General features: G+C 46.7%; 1 protein-coding gene and 1 pseudogene across 3 annotated transcripts in view; one reads left to right on the top strand and one right to left on the bottom strand.

Moving 5' to 3' along the window:
* The window catches only part of SNX29 (sorting nexin 29), a 283,033-nt gene that overhangs the window by 135,266 nt on the left and 122,916 nt on the right, over window positions 1–24,851 (bottom strand). For all 3 annotated transcript variants that reach the window (XM_023529637.1, XM_023529638.1, XM_023529636.1), the window contains exon 11: window positions 23,327–23,455. In XM_023529637.1, the coding sequence (XP_023385405.1) occupies window positions 23,327–23,455 (129 nt within the window). The remainder of the gene's footprint in view (window positions 1–23,326; window positions 23,456–24,851) is intronic.
* LOC111738597 lies at window positions 3,818–3,936 on the top strand (annotated as a pseudogene).

Raw genomic sequence — 24,851 nt, 5'->3', positions numbered from 1 at the left:
AACTGCTCTCTGCACGAAAGCAGAAAGGAAAGCAACCAAGTTGCTACTGCTTCTGACCCGGAAGAGAAAGCCCAGCATCTTCCTCTCCTTGATGTTCTAATGAAAGAACAAGAACCAGGAAAACACGGGACACTAACACTTAGGTCACCAAGTCATGTTTTAAGTGCTCAATAAATGGCAGCTATTATTAAAATTTGATTTTATTTTGCTTAAAATCCCAATGTACTTTTTCTACCTTGTTATTGAGATATAATTCATAATTCCCTCTTTGAAAATGACTCATTCAGTAGTTTTTAGTAAATTCCAAGAGTATAAAACCACCACCACTGGTTCCAGGCCATTTTTTCACCTCAAAAAGAAACCCTGCACCCCTTAAGCACTCACTCCCCGGCCCTGCCACCCCGGCCTCTACTTCTGTCTACACATCTACCATTCTAGACATCACCTAGGCATGGAATCACATGAGAGCACCGAGTTATCTTTAAATGCTCCAAGATCATTCCTCGGGCTATGACCCTTCAGAGCTGGTGGGCTGGTCAGCAGAGCGCACAAGCCCCTCTGCTATATGACCCGGGAGGCGGACTCAGAGGCGAAAACAGATCATGAATGATCACGAATCCAGACCAAACGAAGGCCAAGCAGTCTCCACCAGGGCGAGAGCATCTTCATGTGAAAATTTGACATTTATTGGGACAGTGGGCACCTGCAGTGCAAACTCAGTGAGGCAGCGACGTGGGGGCAGTTAGGGGCTGTGCCAGCCGGAGGGGACATGTCCAGCCTCGTGGCATTACCACACCTGCCCTTCACGCCAGTATCGGTGCCCCTCCTGGCCGTGGCGAAGACGGTCATCTCCACAGAGCCTTAGAACCTTCTGTTTGAGAAGTCTGGCTCATCTGCTCTTTCTACAAAAGGCCTTTCTTAGAGTTCTCAGAGAATGGAAAGGTAAAAAATAGATTTTTGCTGAAAAAAAAAATCCAATTCTGATCAGAAGTGGCTAGACACTGGACGAAGAGGATCTGGGGCTACATCTAGGAGCGCAGGGATTGATGAATAATGCCTGCCATGAGCAGGGGCTGCAGAAGTAGCAAACTATTGTATACTTCCACCCCACCCTCAGGGCAGTGAGCCCAGAAGCCACAAGGCGTGAGTTCTCCCAAGCAGTAGGGATTTCTACTCTCCTACTGCTGAGGTCAACTGCTCTAATTAACGCTCTACTGTGTCACCAAGGAGATGCAGCCCATGGGGCCCAGGGTCTCACGAACACGACTGGTGAAACTTCAGTATCATCTTTAGGGACAGAAGTTTCACCTAAGACATCTGAAGCCAAAGCTTAGCGAAGGAAATGACTAGAGCTCTCCTGATCTTCCGAGCCTGCTCAGAGCCAGGCTCTGTGATTACTAGGAATTAGCTCTCGTCTGCGTTCAGAGAGGCAGCCAACCAGCAGTGCACGGAGCCGCCGTCTCAGAGAACCAGCGGAGGGGTGGGGAGCGTAGCCAGCTCCCCGTCGTGCTCTGCAGGCTATGCCTGGGACTGGGGACTAGGCAGAGCCCGGGACTGACTTGGCAGGGAATCGTCACACACTTATAGAGGTGCCAGCCGCTGTTGGGAGCCAAAGGAGCCCTTTGTTGGACTGGTGTCCACGCGGGGGTCACTTGGAAGCTACATTTGGGCTAAATTAATAAACAAGATGTGCTCCCCACCAACCCACACCCCACCGATGCAGTTTCCTGACAGGGGACTGATGTAAAACCAGCGGCTGGTGTGTCGCCAACCACGTTCCCTTCCCATTCCCCACGACGAGAGAAACAACTCAAGCCCACAGGCAAAGAAGCTTGTGAGTTGGGATCATGTCAACAACGTGCCAGGCACTGACTTAGTGGTCAATATCCATGTACCAAGCCCAAGGCTAAGGGCATCAATTCCTTTCATCCTCACAGCCCCATTTTACAAATGAAAGAACAGGCTCAAAGGTGCCCAAGGTCACACGGCAAGAAGTGAGGGAACAGGATGCCATCCAGGTCGGCCTCTCAAATGCACACTGCATGGTGCCTGGCGCACAGACCCCTCCCTTGCAGCAGAACAGAAGATGCCACAGGGCTCACGACCCCTGGATGTCTTCATGCTGGTACAGCCACTCCGGCAGGATAAAGAATAGAAAGTTCCAGGCCCAAGGTGCTCCCAGGCACCCAGCTCAGTCTACCCTTTTCTTCCAACTAAGCACAGCACCAATCTCTACTCAAGGCCACTGGAGGAGTCTGGGGTCATTCAACCCAAGCCAGATCCTCCCCCCTCACTTGTTAATGACCGTGTCCTTGGCTCACCTCAACCCTGCGCTCTCAAAGATAAACGTCCGGCAGCTCTGAATGTATGCTCTTCCTCCCGAAGGCTTGCCAAATTGCACGTGTTCTTCCGAATACACCGACTTAACACACTGTTCTTCTAGCGACATAATACATGGAGTGTTTCCCAGCACACACGGCCACGTGAGCACACTGTCACAAACCTTCTGACCAGACCCATTTCCTCCTGGGAATGGAGCTTTCTCTTCCCATCAGCACAGAGGCGACAAGGACCAGAGCAGCCTGTGCTGAGGCAGGGGAGTCAGAGAGCACCAACAGACGGGGCCATCCAGCAGTGAGACTCGGTGGCGGTAGTGCATGAGTGAGAAGATGGCACATCTTGTTCAAGCGATCTATTCATTCCTCAAACACTAAGGACGCCAAGCATCTGCCTTGTGTGAGCGACAGAGTTTAGCCCTGAAGATGAAGCACAGAGGAAAGAAAGAGCAGGATCCCCACTTGGAGTCATGGGACTCCAAGTCCAGGAGAGGAGACGGACCCTAATCAGAGGCACACTCAAGTACATACAGTAAGACTTCACGTATATCAATAGGTTCTGCAACTTCATGTGAAATAAAGTATAATGAAACTGATTTGACTACAGGCTAATGATATAAACAAGAGTTAAGTTCCTACAGCATCTCATCCACATTGCAATGAAATGACATTGAACTAAACGACGTTATTATTATAAGCCGGAGTGAACGCTATAAAGAAAAGCCTGCCAGGATCCACAAGTGAACAGCCTGCCCTATCTCGACGGTCTCTGAGAGGAAAGGTGAGCCAGCTCCCATCTCGGGGTCTCTGAGGGGAGGAGACAGCCTGCCCTATCGAGGCCACGCGGGCCTGCAGGATCAGTTTCCACCTCGAGAAGTCACTATGTTTATTCTCACTCTCTGGGCAATTACAGTAAACCTGCTGCCAAATTCCCAAAATCCATTTTGTCCCAGTGCTTTTAGAATTCTTTTAAGGAAGAGCAAAAGGGAGCCAAACTTCCGCTTATTTATAATATGTCAAAATCTGTAAAAATAAAAAAAAAAACTTTACATCTGATTGTTCTTAATGCTTTAACATAACATTCCCCGATAAAACACCTCCCAGCAGTTTAACCTTCAAAGCGAAAGGAAAGCATCTCCACAATTCAGCCTCGTGGAAGGTAAAACGGCAGAACTAGAACACATCAGACAAATTGCCTTCTGGTTTTCTTCAATTTAAAGCTCAACGATTTGTCTTCCTGTCACAACGTCTTGCTACATAAAACTTCCTGGAGAAGCTGCATTCGGGAGCTCACTGCAAAGGCTGTGGGGCTGGGAACAGAAGTGCGTGGTCTGCACTGCAGCCCGGCACGAGGCTGGCCGAGACTGAGAGGGGAACAAAATGGAAGGCTCGGAATCCGACGATATTTTGGAAGATGAAATGTCCTTCCTTACTGCTGAAGATGAAGGATGCAGTCCTTTTAAAATCATCATTATCTTTAGGTCTACGGCCATGCTACCCTGAACAAGCCCGATCCCGTCTGATCTCGGACGCTAAGCCGGGTCGGGCCTGGTTAGTACTTGGATGGGAGACCACCTAGGAAGACCAGGTGCTGAAGGTGTAAAAATTTTAAAAAATAAAGGATTGTAAGCTGACAAGGTCCTTGCGATCTGTGAGGTCAACCAAGGGTTGCCTCGCCTAAATTAATTAATCAATTAATTAATTAAATCATCATTATCTTTGACTGAAAACAGCTAGAGTTGGTACAAAAAAGGAAGGAAGAAATGATAGTCAGACATGCCAACAGAGACACTCTGTGACAATCATACAGTACGAAAGCCATCCTGATGGCATGAAGAGTGGATGTCAAGGGGACTTCACATCTGGAGGCAGACGGAGGCCCAAACCCCAGGACCATGAGCAAGCCGCTCAACCTGTCACCTCCTGTAAACAGAAAACCACGGTACCCAGCTCACTGGCCGCTGCGAGGATTAACTGAGCCGATGCATGTGAGACACAAAAACTCCTCATTAAAAAAGAGAGAGCTATCAAAATAGGTTTTGCCCATAATGAACAGGCAGCATCTGCCCCAGGGCCCTGGGGGATTCATGCTGCGTTTATCTCTTGGCCTGACACAGGCACCAATTACTTCACTGCTAATACATGTTGGTCCCTCTGTGCAGGACACACGGACAGAGCCCAGGGAAGGCCCTGCCACTCGCTGGTTTGGGGATGTGGCTCACCCCACTGTACGCACGAGCACCTTGAGGTTTAGAGACGGCTAGGTGATGGGCTCGGGGTCGCGCAGCAAGGAAAGGGCAGGGTCTCCAAACAGCCCTACTTGGAAGCTCCGGGCGCCGCCCGCACCCCACACTGCCTCTGCTCCGCCCAGGGGCCTCCTGAGGAAAACCCTGAAATGACCGCCTGCGGGTGTCCGGGCTTCCCAGCCTCAATCAGTTTCCTGCCCTAGACATGGGAGGTAATTACTCAAAAGCGGGTCTGGGACCTCCTCTTAACAGGAACGAATTAGAGAGAGCAAGGACCTACGATGCGGGGTCTGCAGTGGACGAGCGATGTAGATAACCACCACTGGCATGGCTGCTCTGAGAGCGAAACTGCTTGTGCCAACAACGCGACCGCAAAAGGAAAAGAAAATAGAGAACGGGAGAAGGAGAAGAACTCCCTTTGTTAGCACTTTTCCCCAAAAGAGGCGACTGCTCCAGGCTTCTGGGCCACACCGTGCGGAGGGGGCTGCGCTGTACCATCGCCCACTCACTCAACAAGCGCTGGCTGGGCAGCTCGTGTGTGTGCTGGGAGCTGGCCAAGCAGCCTGGCCCCGGCCCCCAGAGAACTGACATCCGTGAGCGGAAGGAGGTCTACATCAAACAAACACACTGAGATGTACGAAACAGGCAGAGAGGAAGCTCAAAGCCAGAGAGGGGCACAACCAGGGGAGACGAGGCGCCGCTTCAGACAGTGCCACCCCCTACAGAGACGAGCAGGAGCAGCCAGGCCCAGACCGGGGGCAGGACGTTCCAGGCAAGAGAGACAGCAAAGACCCTCAGCCGGCAGCAGGTCGGATGGCACGGGCCTCCCAGGCCGTGGGGAGGAGTGTGGATCTTTTCTGAGTGCTACAGAGAGTTTTAATCATGAGAATGACATGAGCTGATCTACACTTTTAAGAACTGAAATCAGGATTCAGACAAAACCACTGAAAAAGTTCAAGACGATCAAGGATCTTTTGAACTTAGAAACTAGATGATACCAAGGGATTACGGCTAATTGTGTTCCATGTGATGAGTGTTGTCTGTACTTATGTCTTTTTAATTCTCATATGTTAGAGATTCATAAACAACCAATATTTACAGGTGATATAACATCTAGAATTTGTTTTGAAATACTCCAGCAAAAAAACAAAGCAAGGAAGAAATGAGTGAAACAAGAGTGATAAAATGTTAATAATTGCTAAGGCTAGGTGACAGGTACGTGGGGTTTGTTATACTATTCTGTCTCCTTCTGTATGTATGTGTGAACTGTCATAATAAAAAAAAATTAAATAAGAAATAAACAAACAGATATTAAAAGTTTCATTCTATAGCCCTGTGGTGGGGGGCAGAGGGGAGCAGACCATCTTGGCCTGGTTAAGTTCTTCTGAAAGCCAAGGTCACATCCTTATTAGCAACAAACCTGGGAGGAAATCCCACCTCACACCCTCCATCCCAGTGTGTCCATCTGCTAAATAACCATATCTCTTGCCTAGCTGAGCAATTTCCACTTTAGATGAAGGAGCCAAAACAGACTACCCCCAATCTGCACAAATGAACCAAAATCACAGACTTTAATCCCTTAGTGACCCAGGGACAACCTCCTCCTCAGAGGCTTGAAACCTGCTGACACCGTGACCATGGTGATTACACAGGGGTGCGAGCTCAAACGCACGATCTCAGGATGCGATCACTGGGCAATAATTAGCTCATTGGCTGACCTTCCTGGTGGTGATGTTTTTAAGGTTGTGATGCTGTCTCGCTCTTCAACAGACCTGCCACATACGGATGCACAGGCTCAGGAACAAAGTGAAGAAAACGCTGGTGCCAGAGAGAACCAGGTTCGGATCTGGTCCCCTACTTGGAGGAGCTACACAGATACTTTACATCTTCTTTATATTCCCATCATCCCCGGGGCAACTATGTCTACTGGGAAGACAAACTCTAATCTAAGAACAGAACAACTAGCATCACACTTCTCTGTGATGGTTCTACCCACTATCTCACCTGCACATCTTCTCTCTGCTTAAATGTGATTAGTACCATCTCTTATCTGAATGGCTCAAAGAACCTCCGAGCCCAGACTCACCCGCTCCAAGAATGGCCTCCTCCCATCCAGTTCTCCAAAAGGCCTGGCAGAGGGAACCACCCACGACCAGACCTGTACATGACTCTCCTCTGCCTGGAACATCCTGCCCCAGGTCTGTGCATGGCTGCTCCTGCTCGTCTCTGAATTAAAGGCCTCTGATAGTTCCCTATGTCCACAGACCAGAGCCAAACTCCGCTGGGGCCTTGGGAATCTGTCCCTACGTCATCCTGCCAGAACCTTCCTAGTCGTTCCCCAAACTGCAGCCATCATGAGCTACCTGCAGCCTCCCTAACACATTGTCCCGGTGCATGTCTCTCCTGCTTTGCACAAGCTGTTCTCTCTGCCTGGAATGCCTTTCTGGGAGCTTCTAGAAAACAAAGACCATGTCTGTCATCCTAGGATCCTTGGCATCGAGAAACGATACTTGACTGAGATGGTTATAAAAATCATAGAGTGACACATAACATCCCTCATTTATTAACTTCCTATGCTTCAGACACCATGCCATGTTTATCTGCATTATCTGACTTTATCCTCACCATCACCTATGAAGTGGTTCTATATTATCCCCACTTTATAGATTTTTTTAAATGGAGGTTCATAGACAAAGTAACTTGTCCAAGGTCACAAACAGTTAGCAAGTGCTTAATACAGGGATTTCAGTCAAGGTCTTTTGGACTCAAAAGGCATTCTGTTAATCATCATAGGGAGAGTCTGACAGACTGATGACCATGGAACATGAGCTATGTCATCACTCCATCTAACGAAAGAAGTGACTTTTGCTAGTGAGAGCTTACTATGTGCAAGGCACTGAGCATAAAATAACTTTGCCTTCCGGAATACCTACCTGTTCTTCCCGTTATTTTATTTAGGGTGACAATGTGCCCCACTGAAAAAAACAACACATCCCTCGGCATCCCCAACAGAGTAAGTTCAAGCCAGTGAAATGTAAGAGAAACTGTTCTGAGTGACTTGCGGGGAACCTCCTTAAAATAAAATTGGCACACACTCTTTTTTCCCTTCTGCTTTACCTTTCCTGCTGCCTAGAATGCAGATGTGGTGGCCGGGGCTCTAGCAGACATCCTGGACCATGAAAGGACCTTAGAAAAACAAGCCAGACACAGCAGGGCAACAACGTAGAAGTAATTGACAAAACTTCATTTGTTCAGTCAACAAATTTCTATAGGATGTACCAGGCATTGGGATGGGCACTTTGGGATAGATGTACCAGTGAACGAGTGAGACAAAGGTCGCTGCCCTCAGGAGGCTTACAATGTAAGAGAAGAAGGCAGTGACAGTGAATGGTATAAGTAATATAAGATGACAGATGCTATGGAAAAAACAAGCGGTAGAGAAAAATAAGGGGGAGCGAGTGCAGGGATGGGGAGGCGGTGCACTATGAAATCTGACAAACGAGTGAGTGAATGAGAAGAAACACAAGAAGACCTAATAAGAGGCAGTTCAAGTCACTCCCAGGGAAACCGACTTGGGAAAAGGAACAGCTTCATAAGATGGAGAAGAGACGTGGAGACATCTGTGGACTGAGTTCAGTCATAACAGCTCCTCATTCCACGTTAGCAGAAACGAGAAAGAACTGGACTCAGAGTCCCACCCGAGACGATCGTTTGCACGCTGCCTTTCCCGTATGGCTCACGGGGGGTACGGTAGCCGAGCAGGTGGCGTTCCAGCACCCCCACGCTCCACTTCGACCGTGCAGCTCAGCTCTCGGTAAGGTTACATCTGGAGCTTCCAAGGAAGACTGTATTGGAAGAAACAATTCTGCAGCTGTAAAGAAAACGTTTGTGTGATGGTTGTCTGGCGGCAAGGGCCGTTTGGCTGTACAGTGAGCACGTCACGTGCCCGTGCACTGTCTGTGTTCGGTACCATGAACTCGGTGAACTTTTGTCTGCCTGGTGAACAAAATCTTTGCAAACTTCCAGAATCACTAGACTTGACAGTTATCTCTCTTTAAACTGCACCACTGCAGCTGCCAAGAATATCTCCCCTCCGCCGAGCTTCCTGTTGTTCCCCTCCCTGGCTCCAAAATAACAAGAAGTTGCTTGGCAGTGATGTCATTGCCACTGTCACCGCCTGCAGGGCATTCACATGCTGGCTATATTTAAGACCCAGGCTTCATGTTCAGTGACATGGAAATTGCCACCTTGTGAACTGTACCAGAAAGGCAAGGTTTGAGAGATTATTTTCTACGAATAACCAGGTTACGAATTCTGCCTCTCCCAAGGCAAAGAGGAAAAGGAAGGGCGTTCAACTGAGCAACAGGCTCCAGCCCCGGGATCAGCTAGGACCGGCTGTTAATGTCAACCGTTTCTCCCATGTAACACAAACACTGACATTCACTGAGTAGCACCATCTCTCTTCCAACTTTTCTGCCTCCTAGGCTCTTCTGTTATCCCTCAAAACCATTTTGTTTTTATTTACTCCTATAGACTTCTCTACCTACTTCTCATTAAAAAGATAGCAAACAGAGTTTTAATGAATGGTAAACACATTTCCCTCCCCCATGGGTAATTGCCAGAACCTTTAAATGAGTGTTCTATCATATTTATTGCTTCCGATCATTTTTTTATCTCCTCCTGCTTCCGTGCTTTAATGGGGAAAAGTGATGGGATAAACGTTTCAGACACAACCTTCTCCCTTTTCTCTTAGCAGCTGCATATCTTTCACATCTTGAGAAACCACCCAAGTCCATGTTTGGTGCACATTTTTCAGGAAACATCTGGCAACCAACTACTAATAGCTGTGACGCTTAACCATTCAACGTGGGCACGTGCTTCAAAATGCAGATGTTCATGCAAATACACCTTGCTGCTTACTCTCTAAAAATTTTAGTTCGTCAACAAAACCTGAGTCTTTGATTGGATTCTGGAAGCATTAGAAAAAATAAACAAGCACATGGCTTTCTGCCTTGCTTGTGACTGCTTTAAGAGGTGCCACGATGCTCCCGTTACTCTCTATCTGTTCCAGTCCATCATTTTCATATGGAAAAACATCCCGGAAGCTTACACTGGTCACAAAATTCTGAAAGGCTTGTCAATGAAGTTGATCGGACTCTCCACCATTCATGGTGTTTGAGAAGGTACTTCATAATTGTAAGTTCAGGCAATATCGCATTTGGCATTTCCATTCTCCCACTGGTGGGGAATTCCCTCATCTCTACTCCCAAAAGAATAATCAGCTGGGAAATCATTCACATCAAGGATCCCTTCATCTTGGGGTCACAAAAAGCAGGAGCCGAGAGGTAATGAATGAGGATGGAACCGGCTCACGCTCCAGCAAGCGGGTCCTCCAGACTCACCCCAGAGCCAGAACAACACATAATTTATGCCATTAAAACATTTGTATCTTTTTCCCTGTGATCCCATTCCCTGAAATACATACTGAGGAATGGGATCGACAGAGGGAAAACGAGCTACAGCCACAAGGAGAGCATCTCAGCCTTTGTCTACGATCTCAAAAACCAGAAGAGACCAAAACACTAACCTAGGCAGAAACTGCCAAGTAAACTGGTGTGCTACACGACCATTAAAAATGACCCCGAGGCAGGCAGGCCCCCCACGGACTGCCACGGGGCTAGCGAGCGGGACCTCCTCCTTGAAAAAGATTTTGGCAATATGAGTCAAGAGCTTTAGAGACACTCATTCCCTCTAACATGGGAGCTACACTTCTAGGAACCTAGATTAAGAAAATAATCTATAAAAAAAAAAAAGAAACAAACAAACAAACAAACAAACAAAAAAAGAAAAAGAGCTTTACCAAAAAAATATGTCCATGGAAATGGTACTCCTAAAACGGGGAGGGAAGGGAGATGTTTAAGAAAATGGCGAGAGAAACAAGGGCATGTGCAAGCACAATTCCACGTGGCCGTCAAAGGCGATATCCACACAAGCGAATAACACGAGAAAACGTTTATGATGTGAGATCAACTGCTTTTCAAAGTAAATCATCAACTTATAGATTCAGAAAGATGTGAATTATGTAAAATGAAAAAATGAATATACACATAAAATAAACTGGTATAAAATGTTTCCTAAATAATTTTTAAAAAACATTAAAAGGAAAATTGCATCCAGGTGGTTTTATTTAAACCTTTCTATTCTTCCCGGACTTATGGATTATAATTTGTGCATTACTTTTATATTCTGGGGGGAAGGGGAATTTCTATTCAGACATAATTTGAAATGTACATAGTGATACAAAAAAATGTTAAAAACGATCAATAAAAATTGCACGTACACAATGATAGTGCTGTAACTGCCAAAACTGTACTTAAACAATTTAAGTGGAAATAATTCTCATGCCAGGGCTGTGAGATTTGGGGCTCTCTTCTACATTTCAAATGACATTGTTTGTACAACTGGTATGTTTAAAGCATGAAAACAAGAGTTTTCTCAAGAACTCTCAAGCTGACCAGTCATGGCAGAATTCTGTCCTAGAATGCACCTTAACCTGAAAGCATTCAGCACAATGTTGGGTGAGCAAAGCTCCCGTGCAGATCCTTCGAAACCCACCAAAAGCAAGCCTACTTAGCAGAAACGAGAAAGAACTGGACTCAGAGTCCCACCCGAGACGATCGTTTGCACGCTGCCTTTCCCGTATGGCTCACGGGGGGTACGGTAGCCGAGCAGGTGGCGTTCCAGCACCCCCACGCTCCACTTCGACCGTGCAGCTCAGCTCTCGGTAAGGTTACATCTGGAGCTTCCAAGGAAGACTGTATTGGAAGAAACAATTCTGCAGCTGTAAAGAAAACGTTTGTGTGATGGTTGTCTGGCGGCAAGGGCCGTTTGGCTGTACAGTGAGCACGTCACGTGGCCGTGCACTGTCTGTGTTCGGTACCATGAACTCGGTGAACTTTTGTCTGCCTGGTGAACAAAATCTTTGCAAACTTCCAGAATCACTAGACTTGACAGTTATCTCTCTTTAAACTGCACCACTGCAGCTGCCAAGAATATCTCCCCTCCGCCGAGCTTCCTGTTGTTCCCCTCCCTGGCTCCAAAATAACAAGAAGTTGCTTGGCAGTGATGTCATTGCCACTGTCACCGCCTGCAGGGCATTCACATGCTGGCTATATTTAAGACCCAGGCTTCATGTTCAGTGACATGGAAATTGCCACCTTGTGAACTGTACCAGAAAGGCAAGGTTTGAGAGATTATTTTCTACGAATAACCAGGTTACGAATTCTGCCTCTCCCAAGGCAAAGAGGAAAAGGAAGGGCGTTCAACTGAGCAACAGGCTCCAGCCCCGGGATCAGCTAGGACCGGCTGTTAATGTCAACCGTTTCTCCCATGTAACACAAACACTGACATTCACTGAGTAGCACCATCTCTCTTCCAACTTTTCTGCCTCCTAGGCTCTTCTGTTATCCCTCAAAACCATTTTGTTTTTATTTACTCCTATAGACTTCTCTACCTACTTCTCATTAAAAAGATAGCAAACAGAGTTTTAATGAATGGTAAACACATTTCCCTCCCCCATGGGTAATTGCCAGAACCTTTAAATGAGTGTTCTATCATATTTATTGCTTCCGATCATTTTTTTATCTCCTCCTGCTTCCGTGCTTTAATGGGGAAAAGTGATGGGATAAACGTTTCAGACACAACCTTCTCCCTTTTCTCTTAGCAGCTGCATATCTTTCACATCTTGAGAAACCACCCAAGTCCACGTTTGGTGCACATTTTTCGGGAAACATCTGGCAACCAACTACTAATAGCTGTGACGCTTAACCATTCAACGTGGGCACGTGCTTCAAAATGCAGATGTTCATGCAAATACACCTTGCTGCTTACTCTCTAAAAATTTTAGTTCGTCAACAAAACCTGAGTCTTTGATTGGATTCTGGAAGCATTAGAAAAAATAAACAAGCACATGGCTTTCTGCCTTGCTTGTGACTGCTTTAAGAGGTGCCACGATGCTCCCGTTACTCTCTATCTGTTCCAGTCCATCATTTTCATATGGAAAAACATCCCGGAAGCTTACACTGGTCACAAAATTCTGAAAGGCTTGTCAATGAAGTTGATCGGACTCTCCACCATTCATGGTGTTTGAGAAGGTACTTCATAATTGTAAGTTCAGGCAATATCGCATTTGGCATTTCCATTCTCCCACTGGTGGGGAATTCCCTCATCTCTACTCCCAAAAGAATAATCAGCTGGGAAATCATTCACATCAAGGATCCCTTCATCTTGGGGTCACAAAAAGCAGGAGCCGAGAGGTAATGAATGAGGATGGAACCGGCTCACGCTCCAGCAAGCGGGTCCTCCAGACTCACCCCAGAGCCAGAACAACACATAATTTATGCCATTAAAACATTTGTATCTTTTTCCCTGTGATCCCATTCCCTGAAATACATACTGAGGAATGGGATCGACAGAGGGAAAACGAGCTACAGCCACAAGGAGAGCATCTCAGCCTTTGTCTACGATCTCAAAAACCAGAAGAGACCAAAACACTAACCTAGGCAGAAACTGCCAAGTAAACTGGTGTGCTACACGACCATTAAAAATGACCCCGAGGCAGGCAGGCCCCCCACGGACTGCCACGGGGCTAGCGAGCGGGACCTCCTCCTTGAAAAAGATTTTGGCAATATGAGTCAAGAGCTTTAGAGACACTCATTCCCTCTAACATGGGAGCTACACTTCTAGGAACCTAGATTAAGAAAATAATCTATAAAAAAAAAAAAGAAACAAACAAACAAACAAACAAACAAAAAAAGAAAAAGAGCTTTACCAAAAAAATATGTCCATGGAAATGGTACTCCTAAAACGGGGAGGGAAGGGAGATGTTTAAGAAAATGGCGGGAGAAACAAGGGCATGTGCAAGCACAATTCCACGTGGCCGTCAAAGGCGATATCCACACAAGCGAATAACACAAGAAAACGTTTATGATGTGAGATCAACTGCTTTTCAAAGTAAATCATCAACTTATAGATTCAGAAAGATGTGAATTATGTAAAATGAAAAAATGAATATACACATAAAATAAACTGGTATAAAATGTTTCCTAAATAATTTTTAAAAAACATTAAAAGGAAAATTGCATCCAGGTGGTTTTATTTAAACCTTTCTATTCTTCCCGGACTTATGGATTATAATTTGTGCATTACTTTTATATTCTGGGGGGAAGGGGAATTTCTATTCAGACATAATTTGAAATGTACATAATGATACAAAAAAATGTTAAAAACGATCAATAAAAATTGCACGTACACACTGATAGTGCTGTAACTGCCAAAACTGTATTTAAACAAACAATTTAAGTGGAAATAATTCTCATGCCAGGGCTGTGAGATTTGGGGCTCTCCTCTACATTTCAAATGACATTGTTTGTACAACTGGTATGTTTAAAGCATGAAAACAAGAGTTTTCTCAAGAACTCTCAAGCTGGCCAGTCATGGCAGAATTCTGTCCTAGAATGCACCTTAACCTGAAAGCATTCGGCACAATGTTGGGTGAGCAAAGCTCCCGTGCAGATCCTTCGAAACCCACCAAAAGCAAGCCTACATGTCGTTTGTAGTTCACTTCAATATAAAATTGAAAGCAAAAGGGACAAATATTAATAGTGCTAGTTCTGGTAGTGGGCCATGGCATTCTTTGTGTTCTTCAAACCAACCAACCAACGAAAACTAACTCCCAACTCGGTTCTGAGATAAAAATCACAAGTGCCTTCACCTAAGAGTCCAGATAATTGAACTTACCCTTTCAGACCATGATTAGCATTCTGTCTGAGTCCCTGCTACTACAAGTGTGGTCACGGAAGCAGCAGGCCAGCACCCCCGGGAGCTCATTAGAAATACGTGTCACGCCTCTTCCAGACCTGCTGGAACCAAGGCTGAAGGCTGCCGTGACTCCAGGTACGCCTAAGAGGTGCTGCTCTAAACCGCCAGCTGTCAGCCCTGGCCGCATGCTGGAACTGCCCGAGCGGCGGGGGTCTCGCCGCCACAGAGTCTGACTTAATTGGTCTGGAGGGTGGCCTGGACATAGTTTTAAAAGCTCCCCTGGTGACTGCGGTGTATAGCAAAGTCTAAGCAAGGCATTTACTCTTCAACCCAGAGAATTCTGTTAGAAAGTTAGTTACATTTGAGGAACAGCAGGCCAGATGAACTCCAGAAAATGACTCTTTGCAGCCTTGAATGAAGGACTAATTTACTTCCACAAAACCAATAATAATCATCATGGCTGCCTTTTACTAAGTGCTTACTCGGGGCACTTCCTGTGCTTGGTGCTTCTCATGCATCGGCTCTTACACACTGTATGTTGAGAGAGAGACTATTATTATCCCAGTTTTCCAGATGAGAAGCATCAGGGGTAAAATGGCCATCTGAAATCACAGAACTTGAAGTGGCAGAAGCACTTGCATGACCCTCGGAGTGAGCACCTCCTTCAATTCTGCACCCCAGGAGCCTCACGCCTCACCTTACGCTCGGAACTAGCTTATCCCCCGCCACACCATTACACTATACTTCCTTCTGACAATGGCCAACTCAGCTGAAGCATGAGGAACTGTCAGCCAAGGGTTATTAAAATCTTTGTTTATATATCCCCCCTCGATTTTCAGCACCTAGAGGTGAGAGTCAGCTACATTATCTTGTTTTTCTCTGATGGACTAAGTTGAACATGGAATATACGTTTGATGAGTCAATCGAAAAATGCGTATTAACTAACCACCTGCCCTTCACCGGATTTCTGTAGCATTAGACCTCAGGAACCCAGCTCCTCCTAGGCCACCCTGTCTCCTGCCCTGACACGTGTGTCTTGTGCTCACCCCGGTCCCTCCGCATGCACTCAACTCTCCTTGGCTGCTCTGGTGTAAGTCAGCAGAGACCTGCCAGCCGCTGACAAAGATGTGCTGAAGAATGACGAAGAGCACGACTCACTCAGCTGATGAGACTCAGCCAAGGGGGAGAGGCTGCAACCATGGGGAAACGAGCCCAAGGAGACACGAGGGACAGGAGAGCCCGGACGGGCCGGGACACGCAGGAGGAGCTCAACGGGTAATTCCGTGTGGTCGGGGTTCAGTCCCTGGCCAAAGACTCTAAAAGACTGAAGCAGCTGGAAATGGACCAGAAGGCTCTTGAACACAAAATTCTGATGGTACATTTGCAAAGGGTGCTGAAAGGGAGAAGGCTGGAGAAAGACCCTCCAACGAGTCTCACTGGGGAACAGTAGTTCTAAGAGCTCCCTGGTGACTGCAGGTATAGCAAAGCCTAAGCAGGAAAAAGCGTGCAGACGCTTTCGGTCATCACAACGGCGACAGGGCCAGAGATGCCGGCTGTCCGGGCAGGCCGAGGCTGAGGCAGCCCACGACCACGAGCAGCCGACATCCTGCTTCTTGCAAACATGCTGATGGCCCTTCATGTAGGTGAGAAACTTGTTTATAATCTCAGCCTACAACCTAATTCATTTAATATACATTGAATATATTAGTTTTCACCCTAGAGTCCACCCAGACTCTGGTCTTTCATTTTCTGTTCTGCTTAAAAAGGACTTCTGATCTTCTTACCGCCTTTAAATCCAAACTTATGCATTGTAAGTGGTACAAGCACTAACCGCCTGTTTCCTAGCAAAGCCACATCCAGCCAATATATATTGAAATCTACTTTCTGTTATAAGTTATTTTCCTTTTCTGTCTCCTTCATATTAGAGTTAGGGTGTTATACTGATTTTTTAAGTTAGTCGTGTAGGTAGATTATATTAGCTATGAATTTCATTTCAGGGTAGTAAAGGGAGTGTTCGTTACCAAATGTTTTTATTAAAAAGAAGAATACTGATTCTGCCGAGACTGAACACTCCACATCGAAAGATGCAAAGTAGCTGGATTCGGCACTTGCTAATGAGTTCGTATTACCGTCAAACATTAAGAACCAACCACAGAAAGACACAGAGGAGAACACGGCGCAAGGACCCTGGACCACCAACTAGAATGGCTAAGTCTAGATTTCACTGATCACAGTTGGCTCCAGAGTGACGGCACAGTACTCTTACTTTGGAAAATCCACTGAACCCAAATCCAACGAGGAGATGACCCACAGCAGGGAACGTCTGCTGTCTTGGCCTACCCAGCCTTCGCCCCATCTGGTAGGAGGAGCCTGATCTTTTTTCTTGAAGAAAGGCATCTGTCCCCCTCCTTAGCCTGTAGTCAGTGAGGATAAGCCAGCCACCTCCTGGCTCCAGGGGGGCATGTGACCCAGCCGGAACAGCAAGAACAAGACATCCCGCCGGGGAACTGGCAGTGAAGCCCAGGACTTCCTCCGGAGCTCTCGGGAAGAAGCGCTCCCCGCGGGGGTTGCCAAGCTGATGGGATTTATGCCTGGTGCTGCTGGGGGCTCTCAGGTCACCACGAGAGAAGAGCAACCAAGGGACGGAGAGGGGAGACGTGGAAAGACACAGGTCCTCTTTGACACCCTCCCCCACCCCCCAGCCCCTGGATCCAGCTGGGCAGAGCTAGCTCCTCTCCTAAACTTTTAAGTTACGCAAGCCAAATCGATTGCACTTTACCATAAGCCAGTTCCAGTGGGTTTCTGTCACTTGCTACTAATAGTTCTTGACTTTTATCTACACTAAATGGTAAGATTTCAATGGATGGCTGACAGATTTCCAGAAAGCCCCGATTCCCAAAAAATGACCAGAATATCACCTTAGGGCAGATGACAACCATCGGCAGATCTGAAGCTAAGCTTGGTGAGACTACACGGTGCCAAGAGGAGGTGCAAAGAGAAGAGCCATCAAGGGGTTGAAAGAGCTAACATTTCCCAACGAGACTCAGGCCAAGTGACAGTGTCACTGGTCCCGTGGTCCATTTGCTCCCCCATTTAACCAACATTACAGCTCAACAGCTGCGCATCAGGTATTGTGCTAGTTACCGGGGAAACAAGGTCAATGCGAAAGCATGGTCACTACCCTCACGGAGTGTCATCTGAAGGGAAAGACAATACTGACTTATGACTGCCAGTACTACCACTGGAAGGACACTGGTTCCCGTGGGAGGACAGCACAGAGGGACCTGGCCCAGGCAATGCTCAAGCAAGAGGTCAGTGGCAAAGCCTTCTATATCAGTGAGTGCTCCTGATGTAACAAAACACAGAAAATCCAACTCAAACTGGCATAAATAATAGCAAAGGGGACCGACTGACCCACGTAAGTGGAAAACCTGGCTTCAAGGGCAGGTGGATCAGTGGCCCACTGATGTCATAAGACTCGGTTCCCTCACCTCTCCTCTCCAATGCAAGCTGCAGCATAAGCCTCATCCTAACACTTTCTCCCTCATGGTGGTAAAATGGCTAAAGCAGCTCCCGCCTTCACACCCTCATGCACATGGTCCAGAGGGAGCCACCCCAGCCACCGACGACCAAGGGACCATCTCCTCTCAAAGTCGCAGCAAACCTCCAAGCACGTCCTCATGGCCAGATCAGATCACGTGCCCGTTTCCAAGTCCAATCACCACATCTGGCTGGGTCAAACCTGGTTACCTGACCCGGTCACCGTGGGAAAGAGACAGAAGCGTGTGGACCAGGTCAGACAAATTGGGGCTGAACCTCAGTGCCTGGGAGAGTACAACCCCCACTACCAACCAAGAAAAAAATAAAATCAAGCCGCGGCTGCTCCCCCAGTGCGGGAGAAATGGAGAGGAGCTTTTAGGGAGACCATACGGTGTCCACGGCAGCAGCTCTAGTGAGAGAATCCCAATATTTCCCCCCAGCTCTCGATCCGTAAACGTGGGCTTTTGGAATTAGACAATATAGCAAATGTTAATTTTTTGAAAGATGCACAAACACTGGCTCTCATTTCTGGTCTCTACTAAACCTGAGAGCAGTTTTTGTTTTACGCAATGGGTTGAGATAGTCTTCCAAATCACGTTTCTTTTACCAGACAGAACCGAATAATGGGGACTTCACAAAAGAATGCCAGATTCTCCCTTTTTCAGCCTCATGTGCAACACTGCCATCTTGGCTTTGGGACTTTCTCAAGCTGTTTCCACCGCTCCACCAGCACTGGCATGGGGATGGTAAATTCTTGGTGTGCTTGCCACCATGTTCCCGTCCCATGTCCACGGCAGACATTGCTCATCAATACCGGCACTCCGTCCTGCTGAGCCCAGGTGAAACCCCAGAATCCTTCTCAACCCAGAACCCCAAGCAGATACGCCCAGAGGTGGCAACGGGAGGAAACCTACTGGCCTTCACTATTAGAGTGAGTATTATAACTGGGAAGCTGGCCATGAAAAGGCCCAAACTCTTGGTTCCGAAGGCCATCCCTAACCCAGGACAGGCTCAGATTTCAAGCCAGTGTCTCCCACGTTCGACTTCTTCAACTCTGACCATCAGTCTCTGGTGATAAAAAATACAATCAATGTCTTTAGATAGACATTGAAGAGATTTACTGGCCTTTTTCACAAAAGGCATAGCCTTCATATTTCTCCAATAAATTTTTTTTAAAAGGCAGAGACTGAGCCTTAGAGGAGATACTGAGATTTAAAGCCTTCATAGAAAGCCAATAAAGGTCCCCCGAGGGGCTGGATGGCCTGATGTGAGCAGGGCTCTCGAGACTCCTGGTCCAGCCTTCCCTTACAGTCGTGCAATACAGTTCTGCCTCATACCAGGACACTGCGACAGCAGGTCACTGCTCGGTAGCCCATCGGGGACAGATAAACAAAGGGACACATGCTGGGCAGGCAGGGCTGGAAAAACAACAGGAGGAACTGAAGGTAAAATGAAGGTCGGTGGAGAAAGGCTCCAAGATGCTCACCGCAGGGGGAGGCTGAGACAAGGGAGGAGCCCCAGATCTGGCCTCGCCTCAGCAGCCCTAGCCACCCACAGACAAGGCACCAGCTAAGAGGAGAAAGCGGAGAATGTCCCCTGAGTGTTTATGATGGGCCTGGACGTGCGCCGACTGCCTTAGGAGCATTACTCATGGACTCCCCACCATCCTAGGAGGAAATGTATGGACGTGATTTATCTGCCCATTGCCTGCCCGGCATCAATCATGGCCTCTGCCCACTCCTGGCCACAACACATCCACTGAAGCATCGTCCTAAAATGTTACATGTGGACATCAGGAGAGTCTCTTCTTTCGCTCCTGCACAACGCTTGGTGCTACCGGAAGCCATCTCTGAGGCTGTGTGCAGAGGCCCACCCTCAGAAGGATGCTAACACACAGAGGACACAGAGCCAAGAGGCGAGGAAGGGTGCTGACCTCACCAGAGCACCCGGTCCAGTGATGCCTAAAAAGAAGTGACAAGTTTGTTACAGCAACAAACTCACCTGCTGACCCAAGCTCATCTACTTTGGGTTTCTACTGCCAAAAGCATATTAATATCAGTTAAGATTATTATGCCCCCATTTACAGACCAGGAAACTGAGATCTGAGAAGTTACTAAGTGGCAGAGTCAAGACCAGAGTCACCATGCTGCTTCCCTAGACAGGGACTAGCCACAGCCCTTCTGAGCCAGCAGTGACCATGACACAGCCACCCAGATCCTGCTTAACATCGCCTCACCTGCTGTTACAAGATTAGGTTACAAGATTGGGGGGTGGGGGCACGCTCCATGCCACCCACCTCCTTTTAATTTTTAGACAGACAAAGAACCAGAGGCTCAGAGATGGCTTGAGATGGCCAAGCCTTGAGATGGCCAACTCTGGCCAACAGCTTGCCTGCGACCTTATGAGAAACTCAGAGACAGAACCTCCCAGCTGAGCCATTCCCAGATTCCTAACTCACAGAAAGTGTAGAGGATCATAAACATTTGTTGTTTTAACCTGCCAAGTTCGGAGGTAATTTGTTCCACAGCAAGAGATAACACAACGAACAGAAACAGAAAATGTCTCAATAACCCAACAACCCATTTTCTTATTTCTCTCACGTCAATGTGTGTCTTCCTGTGAACACCTGTCTTCATAGCTTGAGTTTTCTTAATTCATTGGGAAATGAATTAATGATAGCACGAAAGGAAAATCATTAATTTTGAGCAAAAAGAAATGTGAAATAAAATGCTGAATTTGTTCAGGGACGTTTCAATTTTACAATGAGCATATACTCATATACTTAGAACCAGTAAAACACTCACATACACGAACACTCTTAGAATGCTTATAGTAAAAGTAATTTCACTTTTTGAGTCTGAAATAGCCTAGCACTTAATTCTTTCTGCACCATTAAGGTTAAAATATAACTTTTGATTAGATGAGGTTTCTTAGTAATATAATTATTATACTAAAGAAAAATGATGATGATAGTTAACACTTACGGAGCATTTATGAAGCACATTTATTGAGCTGACATACGGTCTCTCATTTTATCACGAAACTCTATGAAGTAGAGCTTTCCTAGCCTCATTTTATAACTAAGGAAACAGAGAGATTAACTTGCTCATACAACTAATAAGCAGTAGAGCCATCGTCAGACCCCCAGAGCCCAATGCTAGGATTAGTGCCACCAATCACCAGGCTAAACCACCTGCATTATGATACCTGCCACCTGAACACACACACGGACCTGAGAACAGGGTGGCCCCAATGCACACACATTGGCCTGGCCTCCAGCCTCACTGTCCTGCCCCTGCCCCACAGCTCACAAGCAACAGCTGACCACAGAGGTCCACCACCTGATGACACTGACAGCAGCTCCTTCTGCAGCAAGAAGAGAGTTCTGACAGCTGGCAGGGGCAAACTCTGTGTGGAACATGTCAGTAGTTGAATTTTTCAAAATTGACAGGTCCTACCTCTCTGTTTGGTCTCTTCTTGTTTTCTCCTGAAGTATTTGCCTTCTACCTGCAAACTGCAAACTCAGGCACCTTAAACTCTTAGCTACCCGCTGTTTAAACGAGGAGACTTCCGAGTAAAAACTGCTTGGTTAAATTGGGTTTCTATCCCACTCTCCCAAGAATTATCACATACTAAACTACACTTACTGTAAAACACACTTCCAAGAGCTCGCTCGTGCCCAGTGCCTTAAGTACTTTCACATACGTTCCTCCTCATTCATCCTCTCAGATGAGCAAGATTAGCCTCTCCACTTTATAAATGAGGACATGCACACTTGCAGAAGTTAAACAATTCACCCCGAAAGACACAGTCTTCAAGCAATGGAGCAGGGACTCACGGCTAAGCCGACTCCTAGCACAACCCAAAACGACACGGAGTGTAATCTGTCTCTGCCTTCAGCCTTCGGTGTGATCAAACACCGTTACACACAGAGCTCTAGCACGGCCAGGTACCGTGGTGGTCCAGTTGATGAAATGCCAGATCGGACTCCGATTACCATACTTCTAGTCATTTAACTGACTCTGATGTTTTTGAGATGTAGTTTTAAAATGGATCATGGTGCCAACTTTCAATTACATACACATAACAATTACATTAGTGCCGCTCACATCACCTGTCAGCACAGGGATGACAAACACCGCTGCTGTGAGATTTTTGACTCCGGACTCCCCTGCACATCCGCAAGACATATGTATCTCCTGGTCTTGTTTTAAAGTGTTTTAAAGAACCAAACTGCCTAGCTCACCTAAAGGGGGGGGGGGTTCTAAACTCAAATGTCCAGGAACTGGAAACGGTTATTTTAATACGGTACATTAACTCAATGAAATGCCACATGCAGGCACAGAGAAATGGTCGACATGAAGCTTACGCAGTGGAGGGGGGCCGACTAATATTAAGTATGGTACATAAAAATATGTATGCATGTGAAGAAATTCAGTAAAAATGCATTTTTTTTATGGGAGTTGGGATTTGGGGAGGTTCACTTTATAATTTTCTTTATCAAGATATAAACAAAGTCACAGAAAAAGAAATAAAATGGCTCTTAAATAAAAACAGGCTCAACTATACTCTTAATGAGGAAAATGCGAGAGGAAAAGAGCCTGCCAGTGCCATCTTCCACCTGTGATCTTAGCAAAACCCCCGTGGGCACTGCTGTGTAGTCAAGGACACCCCCCACCCACCCCAGTTGGGGACCATTCGATTGCTCCACCTCCCTGGGGGGCAAGCTGATGACCTCTATCGAACTGAAAAAATCACAGCATTTTTGACCCTGCAATTCTACTTCCAGGAATTTTTCCAACAAATATAGCCACGTAGGAACAAAATGATACATGCAAAGGTTATTCACGGTGGCAGCATTAGAAGGAGCAAAGACTAGAAACTACCTCAACACCTGGCTGTTGGCGCGCTGGTCAACAGATCCATTTCTGATGCTGCCAGGCAAAAAGGTATCGTGGCATTAAAGATGGCAACCCCGTGGATACCAACACAGAACACTTTCTGCAACGTAAAGTCAGAGGTGCAGAGGCTACGCCACCATTGTGCATTAAAGAAGAAAAGGAGGAAGAAAGGGGAGGACAATGAAAAGAAAATATGGCACCCAGATCTGCTGTGTCTGCACGAGCACCTCTGGGACTGGTAACAGGGCCACCTCCGGGGAAACTGGGTGGCTAGGGGTCACACATTTTAACCATCTGTACTTTCTGAACCATATGCATGCAAGTCATTCGATATTTATCCGACAAAATAAATTAAAACGTCAAATGCATAAGTTTTATTTCCATTGGTCACTATCTTTTTTTTTTAATTAAGAAGCACTGGTGAAAGGTATGCTTGAGTTTTAAAGCCTCCCCACGCCACCTCGACCCCTCCGCCCTCCCCTACCTTGCCAAGGCCTGGATCTTCATGACGTGCCGCTCCTCCTGCTCAGCCAGCTTCCTTTTCAAGGCGTCCACCTCTTGCCGGAGGGCAGCCGAGTGCTCCATCTCCCCATCCAGCAGGTTCCGCAGCGACCTGGGAAGAGGGGCCACGTGGGTTCAAGTGCTGTTAACTCAGAGTCCATAGAGTCCAGAACACGGCTATTTATCTAAGTCCCAAGTCATCGTTTTCCACAAGGCTCTGCATAAACCATAATTCAAATCTATCTCATATAAATTGTTTTAAGGAAATACCAAACTCTGCTCAGGACCTCAGAGTAACAATTAGGATGAGCCCCAGGGGAACCATCTGCAGCCCAGGCTGTGTCCCCCTGCGGGCTGTTGCCCGCGGGCAGCTTCAATCAAGGGAAAACGATGAGTTGAGTGAATCCCAGGCAAGGCCCCTTACAGACATCCTACTCAAAGGTGCAGCATATTAAACTGTGACCATTTTGTCACAGCCACACTGGAGAAGAGATTTAACAAAGGAAGGATGACAGGACAGGCCAAAAGAATAATCGGAGCCATAAAAATAGAACATAGGCTCAGATGATCTGATAGTTATCTACTCTCATATTCACTTCTATCCACAAAACACTTTTTCCCTGTTCTGTTTTGCTCTCTCGGTTTTACACGCTTTTGTATCGTTTTTTCGAGGGCTATAGTTTGAGGCTGCATGTATCACGTTTTATGTGATATATGGAGTTTGTTAACCCCCTAAAACACATCCACCTGCGTATCTGTCATCCTTGGTTTTAACAGTGGAGAAGACAGCTCTTCCAGAAATAACCTCAAGTTACCACCTAGAAATGAGCCGAGCATGGTTCCGCTGACCATTTATTTCGCTGGACGTTAAGTGGCTATTTCTAGAAAACATTTCTTGACATCGGTGCATCTCCCTCTCAAATCTAGGGGATACTTGTCATGTGACATCGGAATATAAGCGAAAGTGTCTGACCTCCCCACTCCCACTCTTCACCATACTTTTCCAAGACCTGTGGTCCTTGAGAGTTTTGAGAAAACTCCCCTCTTAGGGCCTAGGACACTCACACAAACAGGGTGATTTTTTCTTCCTCTGGGAAGAAGAAATTGACAGTGACTACTGCTCCTCACAAGGTAAGACAAAACCCATGACTTCTTCCAAAACACTAGCTCCCGCTACAGCGAGGAAAAGGACCTCTGCAGTGTCTATATGCCCCTTGTTGAAAGTATTAGTTGGAAAACTGTACTGTCTAAAGATTCTGTTTTTAAAAATTCTCTTATTTTAGAAATCATGTTTGTTTGCTTTTAGATGTTTCTGTAAAGGATGAGGGAGAAGCTTGTCAAGGAGGGCCCAAAATAAGGTTTAAAAAGGAGGATCATGATTCCATGTCATCATGGATGCTTAATTCCCCCTCTAAGTAAACACACACTCACATACACTCACACACACACACACAGGTACACAACATACCACCCCTAACCCCCAGGGAAGCAGCCTAATCATGTTCACT

This window comes from Pteropus vampyrus, unplaced genomic scaffold (assembly GCF_000151845.1).
Source record: "Pteropus vampyrus isolate Shadow unplaced genomic scaffold, Pvam_2.0 Scaffold40, whole genome shotgun sequence".
In the NCBI taxonomy this organism is placed as follows: domain Eukaryota; kingdom Metazoa; phylum Chordata; class Mammalia; order Chiroptera; family Pteropodidae; genus Pteropus; species Pteropus vampyrus.
Note: the sequence above shows the minus strand (reverse complement) of the source record. Positions and strands in the feature narration are given on the sequence as shown.